Genomic DNA, 14,592 nt, shown 5'->3' with positions numbered 1-14,592 from the left:
TTAATTGAAACTTTCCCCTAGTAATGGCTAGGGCTACACTGTCAATCTATTACCAGATATATTTTAGTAGCTGTATTTTGAAGCAGTTCGATCATCTACATGCTTACCCTTGTGTTGATGTTCACGTGGTCTGTATGTGTACGATTACATTCCGTGTCTCTCGTTTACTGTCTGTTATGGATTGGTCTGCTGCTTTAAACAGGAACTTTGTTTAAAAAAACAAAACAGAGGACAATATAGGGACAAGCCCAATGTTTGATTTCTGGTCTCCATTGAATTATTATTTGTTTGCCTGTATATTCCATGGTTTATTGAATGCTTTAAATTATTCAATTTAATTAACGTAAATCATTATAACACAGTTTAATATTTACCATACAAATTAAGATTTGCTCGACTGTTGAATTGATACAGAATCCTTAAATCACAAAAGTATACCTTGGGTAAGACGTATTCTATTTGTATAGGGTTGCCAATAAAATAGGCTAAATAGTCTAGGTTGTTAAATCCAAATACAATATTTTTTATTCATTTGTTCGGTGATGTTCTTGTTAAAAAGGGAATGTCAAAGAACAACAACTAACATACACATTATCTTTATTAAGCTTTCACATGAAACCGGTTTGCATGTTGAGCTCATTAATGTACCATTGTAAAGGTATTTTAGCAAACATTAAACGCAGAAGACAGCAGCCCAATTTGGCCGCATCTGAAAAATGCAGGAATGAGCTGAAGCATTTAATTAATACATTATTCAATGACACGATGATAAAGCGTTACAAACATTATACAGATTCGATAAAAATAAGATATGCTGACCAATAACTGCTTGGAGCCATGGAACGGCCTATGTTAACATATTTTGCATTGTATTATTGATAATATCAACCTCACACTTTGTCCAAACAGTTATAAACAAACTAAATTCTTATTAAACAATCTTCCCCAAAACACTTCGTGAACATTTTGGGCTGCTGAGCTCACCTATAAATGCTCTCTGTGAATTTTCCTTTAGGTAGAAAGCCAACCTATAACAATTTTAATTATAACAAATATTTTCCATTAAAATGATGCGTATGAAAGTTAATGACTCCATTAGTCGCACATTTATATGCAATATTAACAATTTCCCTCCTTGCTAGATCGGGTTGAGACAATTACATTGATAACCTCAATATTAACATATGAATTGATGCTCTTGCGAATATAATTAAAATGAAATATTCAAAACATTGTCGAACATGATATTTTAATTTTGTGTTTTTGGTATCGACTTAAAGTGGTTAATTATGAAAAGTGTACCATGCATGTCTTCAGAATGCCTCTTATGGTTAAATAAAGCGATTTAAAACTGTGCATCCGGTTTTTACTGTTTTGAAGTGTTCATCGAGGTTACATCTGAAGTTGTTTGCCTCGCTCATAGGCACATTGCACAGTGAACTATTTTAAATACAAATGTCTATTTCCTCTGCTAAGCAATTAATTTATGATAAAACTAAGCATTTAAAGGATCAGTCAGTGGAATAAATGATTAAGTGAAACATTATGATGATAACAAATGTCTTCCTTTCCTTTTAAATACCGACACTTTCCCATGAACCTTGCGGTGTCACGCAAAGTAGAATAAATGATCGGCTTTGCGCGCTAAATCATTGCTTTCACAAGAGTCCCCGTGATTGATGTCCCATACGATAGGAAATATGTGTTGAACGCTTCTTTCATATTTAAATATCATGAACTATGTACACAGTTTCAGCTGAACATTTCAATAGTGCATCTATACACGATAAATGGCCAAACGGTTCTGTGCATTCATCAAAGGGCGTTTCGTCAGAGTTGTAGACTTGCTGCACATGCGTATGTTATAGTTAATGTATACACAAATGTCAAAATAATTGTAACTTAGAATATAAAAACAGTGGTTAACTTCATAGTTTATGGACGCCCACGACGACGACAAACACGACGATACCACCAAATTTATGACAACAGACGAGAAAACAGAAGCGGTGAGAAGCCGAACCGAGATACACCTGTCAATGAAACATTAGCGCACATGAATCGATTTTTACCACTAATCAACCATGGTTGTCAAACTTATAAGACATACAATCATTCATGTTAACGATCATTAACAATGGTTATTAAACGAATTCAAAGTTCAATAATTTATGACAAGCATCGGGAGAGTAGGAAAGTGAAAAAGTCCAATTCGGTCAAAGATTAAGAATTCAAGTGTTAAATAAATATTAACAGGCAATCACGTTCCATAACATTTTATGATGCTTGTATGTACAACACACACACACACACACGCACGCACGCACGCGCGGGCACGCACACACGCACACACGCACGTACGCACGCACAGCCTGTATACAAATATTAGATATGAATATATTCCTAGATATTATCGTACTAATCCAAATATGTTTAAAACCATAGAATTGCTGAATACAGATCATACTGATTTGTTAAAGAATCTTTCTATTTTCGTGTATAAAGCATTTGCTCAGAGAAAGAATTTCATTACTTTACATGAGACATGATTATTATATGTTTTAATTCCAGCCGTTATATAGTTGTAATAAGGATTTGTTCGTAATAATTATTCTTTTGATTAACATTTGCTACTATTTTTGTTACTGTAAAATATCTCAACTAGTTAAAAAACATATATACACCGCCAAGCAAGTGTTAAATAATGGAAATGATCATGGACTATCATAGTCTACTTCATTGATGTATATATGTGTGAGGTTATGTGTGGAAATAAACTTGTGTTCTGTGTTCTGTTCACATTACAGAAAACAAAACACTCATTCAGCATAAAATCCTTTGTTAATTAAATGTAATGGCAGTTTGTTATTCAATAGTACTGACTATACTGCTAAAGAACACACTCCTTATGTGTAAACTTCAATCATACACGTTCAGCGACTATCAATACGCCGAAATTCACTTGTTTTCCCCAATGTATATAATTGCCAGGAATGTGACTGTATCTACAATAAATACAACAAGAAAAAGCAAAACCAGCACGGTGTCCAATGCTACACTGATATCCTTCCATGTTCTTTCTGGTGCCATCTCTGAATCATCTAGATGTTCCTCATGACGTGTCCTGAATTGTTCAGCATAGTCCGTATTGTGTTCAGGTTTGAATAATACATAACCTGCATTGTGAACAATATATGGACGATTGCCGGAGTCACAGGTGTAACTCCTATTGTGGACTTTAGCATTCCCGTCGACTTCTTTCCTTACTGGTTTACCACCTCCAATGATGTCCCCGTTGTGCGGTCGATGTACGTTTTTGTTACTATTGGCATGTTTCTTTATCAGTCGGCATTTACATTCCATTATATTTGCAAATTTCCTCCAGAAAGTGCCCACTTCATTTTTCTGATCTGCGTAATACATGCGCAGGTTTAGTATCGTAAAAACTGTTACTGTAGCACTGATAACTAGAACAGATAGTAGGTAGAAACTGTAGTATGACATTGGCTCGGCGTTTTTCGGCAATGAATCTCCGACCAGTGTCAGAAACACGGCGATCGCTAATAATACGGTCAAGCAGTACGATATTCGTTCTCCACTCTCCGTTGGTATGAGAAATACACAGATGTTTAAGACTGACAGAAACATCAGCGGAAGCACAACATTGACAATGACGAACTTCGGTTTTCGTCGGATGGTGATGTCAAATCTGACTATATATCCATCTAACTCTGACTCCGCCTTTGTTTCTACAAGGTCCCATGACCCACTTGGAAAATAGAACGTTTGTAATACCTGCTTATAATAGGGAGTGAGCTTAATTTTGCTTGGCTCATAGCTTGATGGCATGAAATAAAAAATACATATTTGTTGATCCCAAGGATAATATTTGACGTTAAACGCACAAGACGACGTAAAAATATCACCAATCGTGTAAAACATGAATCCATTACTTTGAACCTTCACTGAATGCCAGTCCTGTGAAAGTTTATCCATTTTTTTCACAGCGTTTGTATTCTTCATGTGAGGAACCCAGATCTCATTTACCTCAATGAAGAAATCATTCAGATCGCCGTATTCAGAAGTATTCCACGTCATAAGCTCATCCGTCCAGGCCAAATACAAAATACCGTTGTACGATATCCTTTCTTCCACTTCATTGAATTCCTGAATTGAAACCAAATCAAGCCCAGTATATACCTCAATTGTTGCTGATTGATTTAGGATGGGTCGAAGCATTTTATTGTAGTCCAATGTTTTATCCTTGATTAAACGTTTGACATCTGACAACATGTATCCAGTGACGAATGCGTTTGGGAAAACACAACTAATAAAAGCTGAGATTAACAAAGTCCTTGCGCATGCCATTACGAGTATTCCTGTCCTTATGATCTGAAACGAATACAGGCAATTATTGCAAGTATGTTTCATAAGATTAGCTACAGAACTGTTTAAACTAGGCTACGAATGAAAACATTTTCAGTTTTATATCAATGAAAATATTTTCATTTTTATATTCAGTTTGGTTCTTTATAAAACACTTTTGATACTACGTCATCGGGCAAAATTTTAATAAGATGGTCGGAGCTTAAATGCAACCAGCAAGTAATTTTCTATTGCTGGTTATATTATTAGAATATGTTTCCTGAATATACAGGAATCCGATTGTACGAGACGATGTTAGACTGCTTATTGTTCTTGTTATATTTTTATTTTTATTTTGTTCCTCTTACTGTGTTCCTCTGTCTTCCGTTGACGACCGTTACATCATGCTATATATCCTTTTTAAATGATGTATCCCCGTGAACTCGTGTTTCACTGACCCTTCTTAAGATTTAAATTTCAATTTTTGAGGTCAAATTGGGATTTAAAACGTATAGAACTTTAAATTTCAGCATTGTGCAGTAATTAAGCTTATATTTACGAGTCATACAGCAAATGGTTGCAGGAGGCCCAACAACACACCTCTATTAACATTTGGTCAGACTGCGTCAATTGTCGATAGAATGACCAATATTGTTTAAACGTTTACTGACATAAATATAAATATGTGGTTGGGCAGATAGTAAACGCAAACATTTGCCTCTAAACTCCTCTTAATTGTTTTCTTCAATGTCGCATAAAATTTAAAAGGTCCTACCTTTGTATGTGTTTTAAAAAAATATATAATGACCTTATGTATTTTGTTCGCAAATGATATATATCCATATAAAATATCTCTTCTATTATACGAGTTACACTCTGTGCATCCTGTTTTTTTAAGCCACTATTTCTTTTTTTCAAATACCAATTGAATCAAACTTAAACAAAACCATGTATAAGTCAAACGATTTTATCTTTCGAGAGAGAAAAGGCTTGCACGCGACTCATTAACCTAATTCAATAACTTCTCTTTTGTCTTTTACATTTCGTCGATCGGTTCCTTTCAAGGAACACTGGTCACACACTATTACAAAGCATACGTGCTTTGTCAAAACGGAATTAACAGGATAACAGATAAATATTTTTTAACTGTAAACGGTCAAATTGTACAGAGTCATATTGTCTGTGAGTTAACACAGAGTCTGGCGCTATAAATGTTATTTTCACAATATAGATACATTGCTTTATGTTGTATATATATCATGCCTTTGTTGGTATACATTTGAATTGTAAGTTGTACAATTATAGTCTCCCGTTTCTTATAAATTGAGTCGCAATACTCTTATCTTTTAATTATACTGCTGTTTTATCATAGTAAAGTATGGTGTTTCGATTAATCAATAAAGTAATATCAATGATATCAATGAATGTGTGCTCGTATGTAAATATACATTCACAGTAATCATCACTAAAAGGTATACAGATACATTTCTATGCTTTATTAAGAACCAACATGTTTCCTAATTGTTGCAGACAACAAAGACTAATAAATAGTTGCCAAACTGGAAAACAACAATGCTTACCCTTTGTAAATTCACCATTTATTGTCTTAAAATTACAAATAAAACCATTTGTACCCTTTACCACAATATATAAGGTAAAGACTAATGAAACGTATAAACATTCACTGTTTATTTGAAAACATAAGTGTAAAAGAGGAATCTACGGAAAATATCCTGAGCAGTACTGTGCTTCAGCAGTTAACAATCACTGGCTCAATTGTTTGTGCCGTTTTATCAATAATTCGCTCCTCGGTACAGAATGTGAAGCACACACTAACTACAATATGTTTAATGATGAAAAACTACCAACAACATTTAGATGCGAGGAAGCTTTGAAAATGTTGGCATTTGGGACTGTCTTTTTCATTTCATAAAAGTCATCTCGGATGGATCCATCTGAAAAAGATAAATGGACTTGTCCACATATATCATGATGGCAACAATTTGTTTAAAAGGTTGTTTTGGCACTTGAGTTAGATTTGCATGACCGATGGATTCTTACAAAATGCTTACAAGCATAAACTTATACTCTGGGTAAGATGTATTATTTGTGTAGGCCGATTGTTTAGGTAATCACATCCAAACATATCAAACTTAATTACTGGTCAAGAAAATACTGAATGCTGATTATGTTTTCATTTGTTCGGTAATGTTTGTTTTTGTTAAAAAGGCCAAAGAAAAACACAACAACATACACTTTAACTAACTTAAGCTTTAACATAATCTATTTAGAAATGTTGAGATGAATCAAAACTGGTTTGCATGTTGAGCTCCAGTCCTTCGAATAAGTTGACCGATCCAAAAAAGTGGTCGCAGCATTTATCAATGCACGTTTAATTAAAGCGTGTGTGTGAAATGTTCGTGTTGTCTTGTCTGTGTGTTCGTTGATGATTTTAAGACTGGCATTCGGATTGTGATCAGTGTATCATTCAACGCTATTACACAAGAAACTTCATGCATTTTTGTGATAAATTAACAATTAATCACTATAACTATTGATATTGCAGACCATGACTTGTGATCAAGGTAACATTTAACACTATTACGATCGAAACTGCAGACCTTTGGTTTGAGATCAATGTGCCATTTAAACACTATTATAAGTGAAATAGCAGGCGTTGGCTCGTCATTAATGTTACAATTGAAACTGCAGGGCTTTTGATTGTGAATAATGTACGATTGAACATTATGTACTATTGAAACTGCAGGGCTTTTGATTGTGAATAATGTACGATTGAACATTATGTACTATTGAAACTGCAGGGCTTTTGATTGTGAATAATGTACGATTGAACATTATGTACTATTGAAACTCCAGGGCTTTTGATTGTGAATAATGTACGATTGAACATTATGTACTATTGAAACTGCAGGGCTTTTGATTGTGAATAATGTACGATTGAACATTATGTACTATTGAAACTGCAGGCGTTGACTTGTGATAAATATACCGTTAAACACCATTACTATTGAAACTGCAGGCATTGGTTTGTAAGCAATGCATCATTTACCACTATAAAACTTTAAACCGGGATCATTGGTTTGTACCATTAACCACTATAAAACTTGAAACCTGAGGCCATTGGTTCGTGAACAACTACCATTTATCACTATAAAACTTGAAACCGGAGGCTATTGGTTTGTGATCAATTTACCATTAAACCGTATTACAATTGAAACTGCAGGTCTTTGACGCGTGATAAATGTACCGTTGAATGATATTACATTTGAATCTGCAGGCATCGACCTGTGATAAATGTACCATTAAACATTATTACGATTGAAAATATAGGCCTTGACCCATGATCTATGTATCGTTTAATGATTTTGTGATTGAAACCGAAGGCCATTGGTTAGTGATAAATGTACAGTAAAACAGTACTTTAATTGAAAATGCAGGCATTTCACCCGTGATCAATGTACACTTAAATGTTAATGAAATTGAAACCGGAGGCCATTGCTTTATGATAAATGTACATTTTAACACTACTGCGATTGAAACTGCAGGCATTTGACAATGTACCAAGAGACACTATTCAGGGTTAGACACTAACATTTTTCACAAGGTAATCCCTTGGACTACTGGATCTGAAGTCCAGGTAGTCCAGCCAAAATTCTGGTAGTCCAAAAAATGCAAACCTTCTATGGATTCCTTCAGTGTTTAATGAGACTTAGCCTTCTCCTTAGAACATTGTCAGTATGACCCTTTGATTGGTCGTGTTTTTGTATCTGTCTCAATTTTAAATTTTCCACATTCTTCCAAAAAGATCAAAACAAATTTTGGCCTTTAAATTTAATTTTAAAATCTTTAAAAATCTAAAAACCATGCTAAAATACCCTGGATTAAAAATTTCAATGCCATGCCAAAGTACCCCTGATTAAAAAATCTAAAAACCATGCTAAAATTGTGCAATAAAGAACATGTCAAATCACTTGACACCTCGACCGAGATCGTTGCTAAGTTACGTCACAAAAGACAGACATCCTACTGATAAGCAATATTTGAAGATTGGCCTCCTACTATTCAGTATTCTTTATTTTTTCGTTATTCGAAACACCATATCATAATGATTGAAATATTATAAAATGATTTCCCAAATAGTTATTATTTCTTATATGGGAGTAAGATAAACAAAATGGTTTTTGGCCTTAGCTTCAATGTATATAATGTTACGATTTTTTTGCGCGAAAATTAACACAAACAATTCTGCAGTCGTCTGCACTTACAATCTGCATTAGACCTGGTTAGGCAGTATGATTAATCAGCTGCTCTTGTAAAATGTTCCTTCTGTTTGCTTTATCAAAAACACCGACATTAGGCAATACTTGTCAAAAGCCTATACGAAATGCGACCGAAATTCGGTTAACAGTCCACGTTGTCCGAAACTGGTCGGCTATCTTTCTCATTTCCCGGTGATATTCGGATATTTGACATCACGTTTCACGCAGGTTTAAGCGTAATAAAGATTTTATGATCAATAAACTAATGTCATATTTACTTTTTCTAGTAGTCCGACGGACTATTGACTAAATATTTCTTGTAGTCCGACCAAAAAACTGGTAGTCTCGGACTATTGAAATTGCAGGCATCCACATGTATGTGATAAATGTTCTAATATACTATATTACAATTTAGGCATTTGACCCGTGATAAATGTACCATTGAACAAAATTACAGTTGAAACTGACGGTCCCTCTCCCGTGAACAGTGGCAACTGCAGGGGGAGCCCAAACATTTAAATTAAACATTTTTGAAGGCACAATCATTAAGTTATATCAAGCGAGAGACACACAGCGCGCACGACAACAGACACAGATATGGTCAAAATGAGACATCGTTATCAATAACTGGTTACCGCCAATAAAACGGGCAATTAAAACCGATTGTCCATCGTATGATCGATAAAAAGGTTTACGAGATCTCAAACTCACACTCACAATCATAAACAAACACTATAATTAATATACAAGCTTCACAAAAACGGTCACAGTAGACTTTTGGCTACAGAGCTCGTTAATAATTTATCTATAGAATTAATGACTCGAGTTTTGAGTTACAAATTCCGTAAATATACTCGTATATATAACTGCAAATACGCAGATGGATATAGAAATACAGTAAAATATTATAACAACAAAGGTCAGACGTATCTAGTCTTAATCGGCCTAGAAAATGTATGAACATTTCCCGTCGAAATGTGATAGGCAATCCTAGAAACATTATGACAACTGTTGTTGTTTTAATTAGGAATTGGGTATACGAAAGTAAATGACTTACCCCCCTTAGTTGCCAGTTAACATTAGTTAATTACATGAGAACATACACACTCACATATTAATTTTCGTCCATTACAAGATCAAATATAGGCGATAAACATAATATATACATATTATTTTTATGCCTGTCCGACTTTAATTTGAATTTGATGGAAAATAACATAGCAAAAATCGCGTTTAAATTAATGTTTTTGCTAATTATTATTACAAAAGTGGTTTATTTGAAGCCGGGGACGCATTTACTTTAAAGGCGGGTTTATGTCCAAATAATTCGAATAAACACTTAAATACCAGTGTTATCGAATCACATATAGAATTGTTTGTCCCACTCGTAAACAACTTTATTTCTTCAGTGCAGCAAGTCGTTTATGGTTTACCTAATTTGAAAAACAACAACACTTTAGTCAGTGAAATTAAATAAAAAATATTACTTCCCCGTTTAAAAACCGACAACTGAGCACGAAATATGCGGAGCAGCGAAGTTTATGAATTGCTGTACATATGCAATTGGTTCTCTTTAAGGGATTCATCAATGTCAAATTATATTTCAGAAAATATGAGTAATGACCATCATTATAGTAACGGACGCACGAAATGACAACGATAACGCCGACGACACTAATTTAAATGATATGACAACAAAATACAAAACAATTGCGGCGCGCAGTCAATGAAAGGAAGGTCTGTAAATTAAACATCAGCACACATTCGTCATAATTATTTAACCTATTGGATAACTATTTTAAGAATTAGAAAAATAAGGGAAGGGAAAATGCCGGTCGGTTTAAGATGGACAATAACAGTGAAAGTATAGAACCCGCTCGACGTCCGCGACGGTCACGAGAACGACGACGACACCACACGTAAAGCTATGACAACAGAAAGGAAAGCAAGAGCTGCGCAAAGCCGAATTAACGCTTATCAATGAAACATTAGTAGAAATGAATCGATTTGAAACACTTTAGTCAAACGTTTTTTCTAACCTATTGGAAATACAATCACTTATAATAAAATCGGAAAAGTAAGAGAGTTGAAAATGCAAAATAGCAAACGATTGACAATCAAAGTAATAATATTTATCCTGTCAGACTACTTTATTCAGACCATTCAAAACTTGAATTGATATTCCAGGGCTGGTATTCAATATTGGTCTTAATTGGATCTAGGAACGATATAGCTAATCGGATTACAAGTCATTAATAATTGACCAATAGAGGGAATGAAATAAATGATGTATGAACCTAAGAATAACTTAAGTTGCATATTGAATATCAGCCCAGAACTAGTTTTATGAGGTTTTGTTAAACAAACACACACTGGAGAAAGCCTAATACTCATCACAATGTAATACTTGGGTAACTGAATGTTATTAAATTTACATGCTATTGCAGAGTACTTAGTATCATGCTTAAAAATACACTCATGTTATATCATGTTAATCATGGTAACGAATACGACTGTAACTGACTAGGAGAAAGAATAGCAAGGCTCTACTGCTACACTGATATCCTTCCAGGTTTATGAAGACGCAATCTCTGAGTCATCTCGCTTTTCTTCATGACGATTCTTCAATATTTCAGGATTTTCCGTATTGCGCTAAGGTTTGTATAATAAATAACCTATATAACCTGCATTATTGACAATATATGAAAGAACACCGGAGTCACTACTGTAACTCAGCTATGTCCCCATTGTGTTGGCGTTGTCTAAATTTGTCAATATTGGCTTTTTTCTTTGACCATCGGCATTTGTATCCCATTATTTATGCAACTTTTTTCCTGAATGTCCCTTCTTTACTTTTGTCATCTAAGTAATACATCCGCAGGTTAATTTTTGAAAAATGATGCTATTGATGACGAGAATGGATAGTAGGTAAGAACTGTAGTATGACATGTTTTTCGGCAACGAATCCCGTCAAGTGTCAAAAACGCGGCAATCGCAAATAAGACGGCCAAACAATATTAGCTCTCTTATCTCCGTTGGAAGGTGAAATAAAATGTTAAACAAAAAATAGTGGTCTTAATTGGATCTAAGAACGGTGTAGCTAATCGGATAACTGGTTCACTGGATAACTGACATATAGAGTGAATGATGTCAATGATATATTACCATAAGATTAATTTAAGTTGAACATTGATTACTACCCCTGATTGTATTCCTTCTGCCACACACTATCTTTAGTCTGAATGCGCCGAATAGCCCCCGTTTGGATGAATTTATTACAAACGACGGAAATACACGCTCAGCCATTTGTTCTCCATGCGACTGTTTATATAACTCTTTTAAATTGTATTATACATAACCTTCCCAGTAAATGCACTTAACATAAAATCAATAGGGGAGATGGTGCTTAATAAAGTTTGACTCTTTAAGGGCAGCTGACACTGTTTGTTATCTGGTCAGTAAACGAACATCAAGTGAGCCTCGAGTTGACATTCGAATAAACCTGGAAGGATAACAGCCGAGCATTTATCTATCTTCAGCTATTCACGTGACAAATTCTAACTTTATGCTTTTGAAATAAATTGAGTATATTTGTTTTATTTATTTTCTTTAAGCAGTATATATTAACTAAAAGATCTGATTCGACTGCAGAATTATGAAGGCTCCCCAAATCTGCGCAATGAATGGTGAGTAACGGGTCGCTTGTTGATATCCGACGATGGGAATGGGTCAGGGTTATTGATGTTTTGGTTTGTCTTTTCAATTGTCATGAATAGAGATCATTCCGAATTTAAAAAAAGACACACGAAGAATGAAAACAACAGTCTCGGTTTGATTGTTTTCGTCAGACAGATATATGGTCCAAATGAACAGAGTCGTATAGGAAGACAATTAACTTTACTACAGAAACAGAGGTAAACATGTAGTGTCATTTGTAAGAAATATATCTGCGAGCTAATAATACAAATGCTGAAGTCTGTTTTCCAATTAGGTATGGTGTTCCAGAAAGTTAAAGACAAATCATTTGTTGCAAATACATATGAAACACTATTGTTTACAATTCATAGCAAGATCAAATGACTGTGATTACATTCATAAGCATACTATTTACATGTTATTTGACGCCCTCCCGATTGTTATTTAAATCAATAGCAAAAACATAGTCAAACAACGCCTTCTAAATTGATCTTGCTAATACTAAATTCAATAGTGATTCAGGTATGAAATTGTCCGAAACAATTTATGCGAGTATGTCCTAATAAAACCATAACAAACACACATTTTTATGGTGTACATCACTTAAAACAAAATGAACACATAAAACTGTTTCGATGTAAGTCAAAATTAAAAATAACAGATAAAAACAGAATTGCTTTGAAATAGCATATTTGTATAGCTCAGCAATTTGTTTAACTGGAACATATAAAAGGTTAGTTAGTGCAATAGCATTAAAGACTGTTTTTAATAATTAACAACCGGGGTCAAACATACCTGGTCTTATAAGTACAACGAATGATCCGTTCTCAACTAAATGTTTCAACCAACTAGTATAAGTTATGAAACCTGTTTACCATTAATGAATAACTTCTATACGTCGCAAATATTACTCATTTCCATTCATTTCAATATCAAACAACCGCGATTGCATCGACAAACATATCCAAAACATGGTCAAACATCTAGTTTCAACTTGACATTCTTGGTAATTAAAATGTCCGAATAAATTAATGCAAACCTTGCCTATTTCCTTTATTGTTTTTAAAACCTCCAGTGCATTGCCAATCACACATGAAGTTGTGTTGATTTGTTTTGACCCATGAACACCTTGCACAGACAATGTATAAACTCAAGCAATGACATATTAAAAATAAGTTAAATTACTTTATTGAAAAGGTCAATCAGTGCAAACAAATTTATCTGAATAAACGTTTTATAGAAATCGAAAGATTTTGTCGCTCCGCTCCCTTTCAAATACCGTTATTTTACCGTTTACTTGCCGGCGCAGATAAGATGCATTTGGTTTGGGCGTTATAAGCAGGATAAGTGCATTGACATCAGTCATCAGTCATCAGATAATTGCCTCACAATGAACTTAATATATAACGTATGCTTACAGTTAAATTGTGTACAAAGTTTCACCATTTATGATTTATGGCCAAACTTGTATTGTACATTTATTAAAGGGTATAATTTAACAAAAAGTTTGACCGTAGTTATATAAATTGCTGCACAAATGCATGTAATTGTAGTTTTGAATACAAACTACCTGTAATGTCCATATATTGTATTTCAGGGAATATGTGTTATGGCCACCGTTATAGGTTATGGATGCCGACAAAGTCGACGAAAAGGACGACAGGACCAAATGTAAGGCTATGACAACAGACAAAGAAACAAGAACGGCTTGAAGCCGAATAAAGAAAGTTTTTGAATAAAACATCAACGCACATAAGGCGACTAGTAAAGATATGGTAATTAAACTTATTTGAAATATCCAATTAATATTAAGAATCGGAAACGAAGGAAAGCTGAAAAAGCCAATTTGGGCAAAGAAAAAAATATAAGTGATATCATTGAACCCTACATATTTCTTTCATGTACCATAAAACATGACATTTCATTATATTTTAAGAAGTTTTGTTTAACACACACGCGCCATATATAGCTTAATGCTCTATCAAAATGATGTACTGTGTTCATTGAATGAGATTCCCGTTTGGTATTGATGAGCACTGACTGTCTTACTAACGATCACACTCATGAATGTTATGTTAATTGGACTCATAGTCGAGCAGCGGCTATTAATACTTAGTTAGTATTCACTTGTTCTCCCATTAATGTCCGTCGTTGTATTTTTCACTATTGGCCCCTTTTTTAATCGTCTCTATTTGCGTCCCATTTTTTTTTCCAGAATGTTCCCATATTATTTTTCTCGGCTAATACATCC

At 34.2% G+C, this 14,592-nt stretch overlaps 1 protein-coding gene across 1 annotated transcript; it reads right to left on the bottom strand.

Annotated features, from left to right (window-relative positions):
• Nucleotides 1–2,958: 2,958 nt before the first annotated feature.
• Nucleotides 2,959–5,234, bottom strand: LOC128220112 (neuronal acetylcholine receptor subunit beta-4-like). The gene is made up of 2 exons (XM_052928374.1): nt 5,174–5,234; nt 2,959–4,392 (listed from the first exon to the last, which is right to left on the bottom strand). Exon 2 carries the CDS (start codon nt 4,366–4,368, stop codon nt 2,959–2,961), a length of 1,410 nt encoding a protein of 469 aa, XP_052784334.1. The 5' UTR covers nt 4,369–4,392; nt 5,174–5,234.
• Between the last annotated feature and the right edge of the window lie 9,358 nt (nt 5,235–14,592).

The sequence above is a fragment of the Mya arenaria genome, chromosome 15 (genome assembly GCF_026914265.1).
Source record: "Mya arenaria isolate MELC-2E11 chromosome 15, ASM2691426v1".
Lineage (NCBI taxonomy): Eukaryota > Metazoa > Mollusca > Bivalvia > Myida > Myidae > Mya > Mya arenaria.
Note: the sequence above shows the minus strand (reverse complement) of the source record. Positions and strands in the feature narration are given on the sequence as shown.

Excerpts from the sequence above, each read along its gene's own strand:
- LOC128220112 (XM_052928374.1), bottom strand. The coding sequence starts at position 4,368 with ATGGCATGCGCAAGGACTTTGTTAATCTCAGCTTTTATTAGTTGTGTT.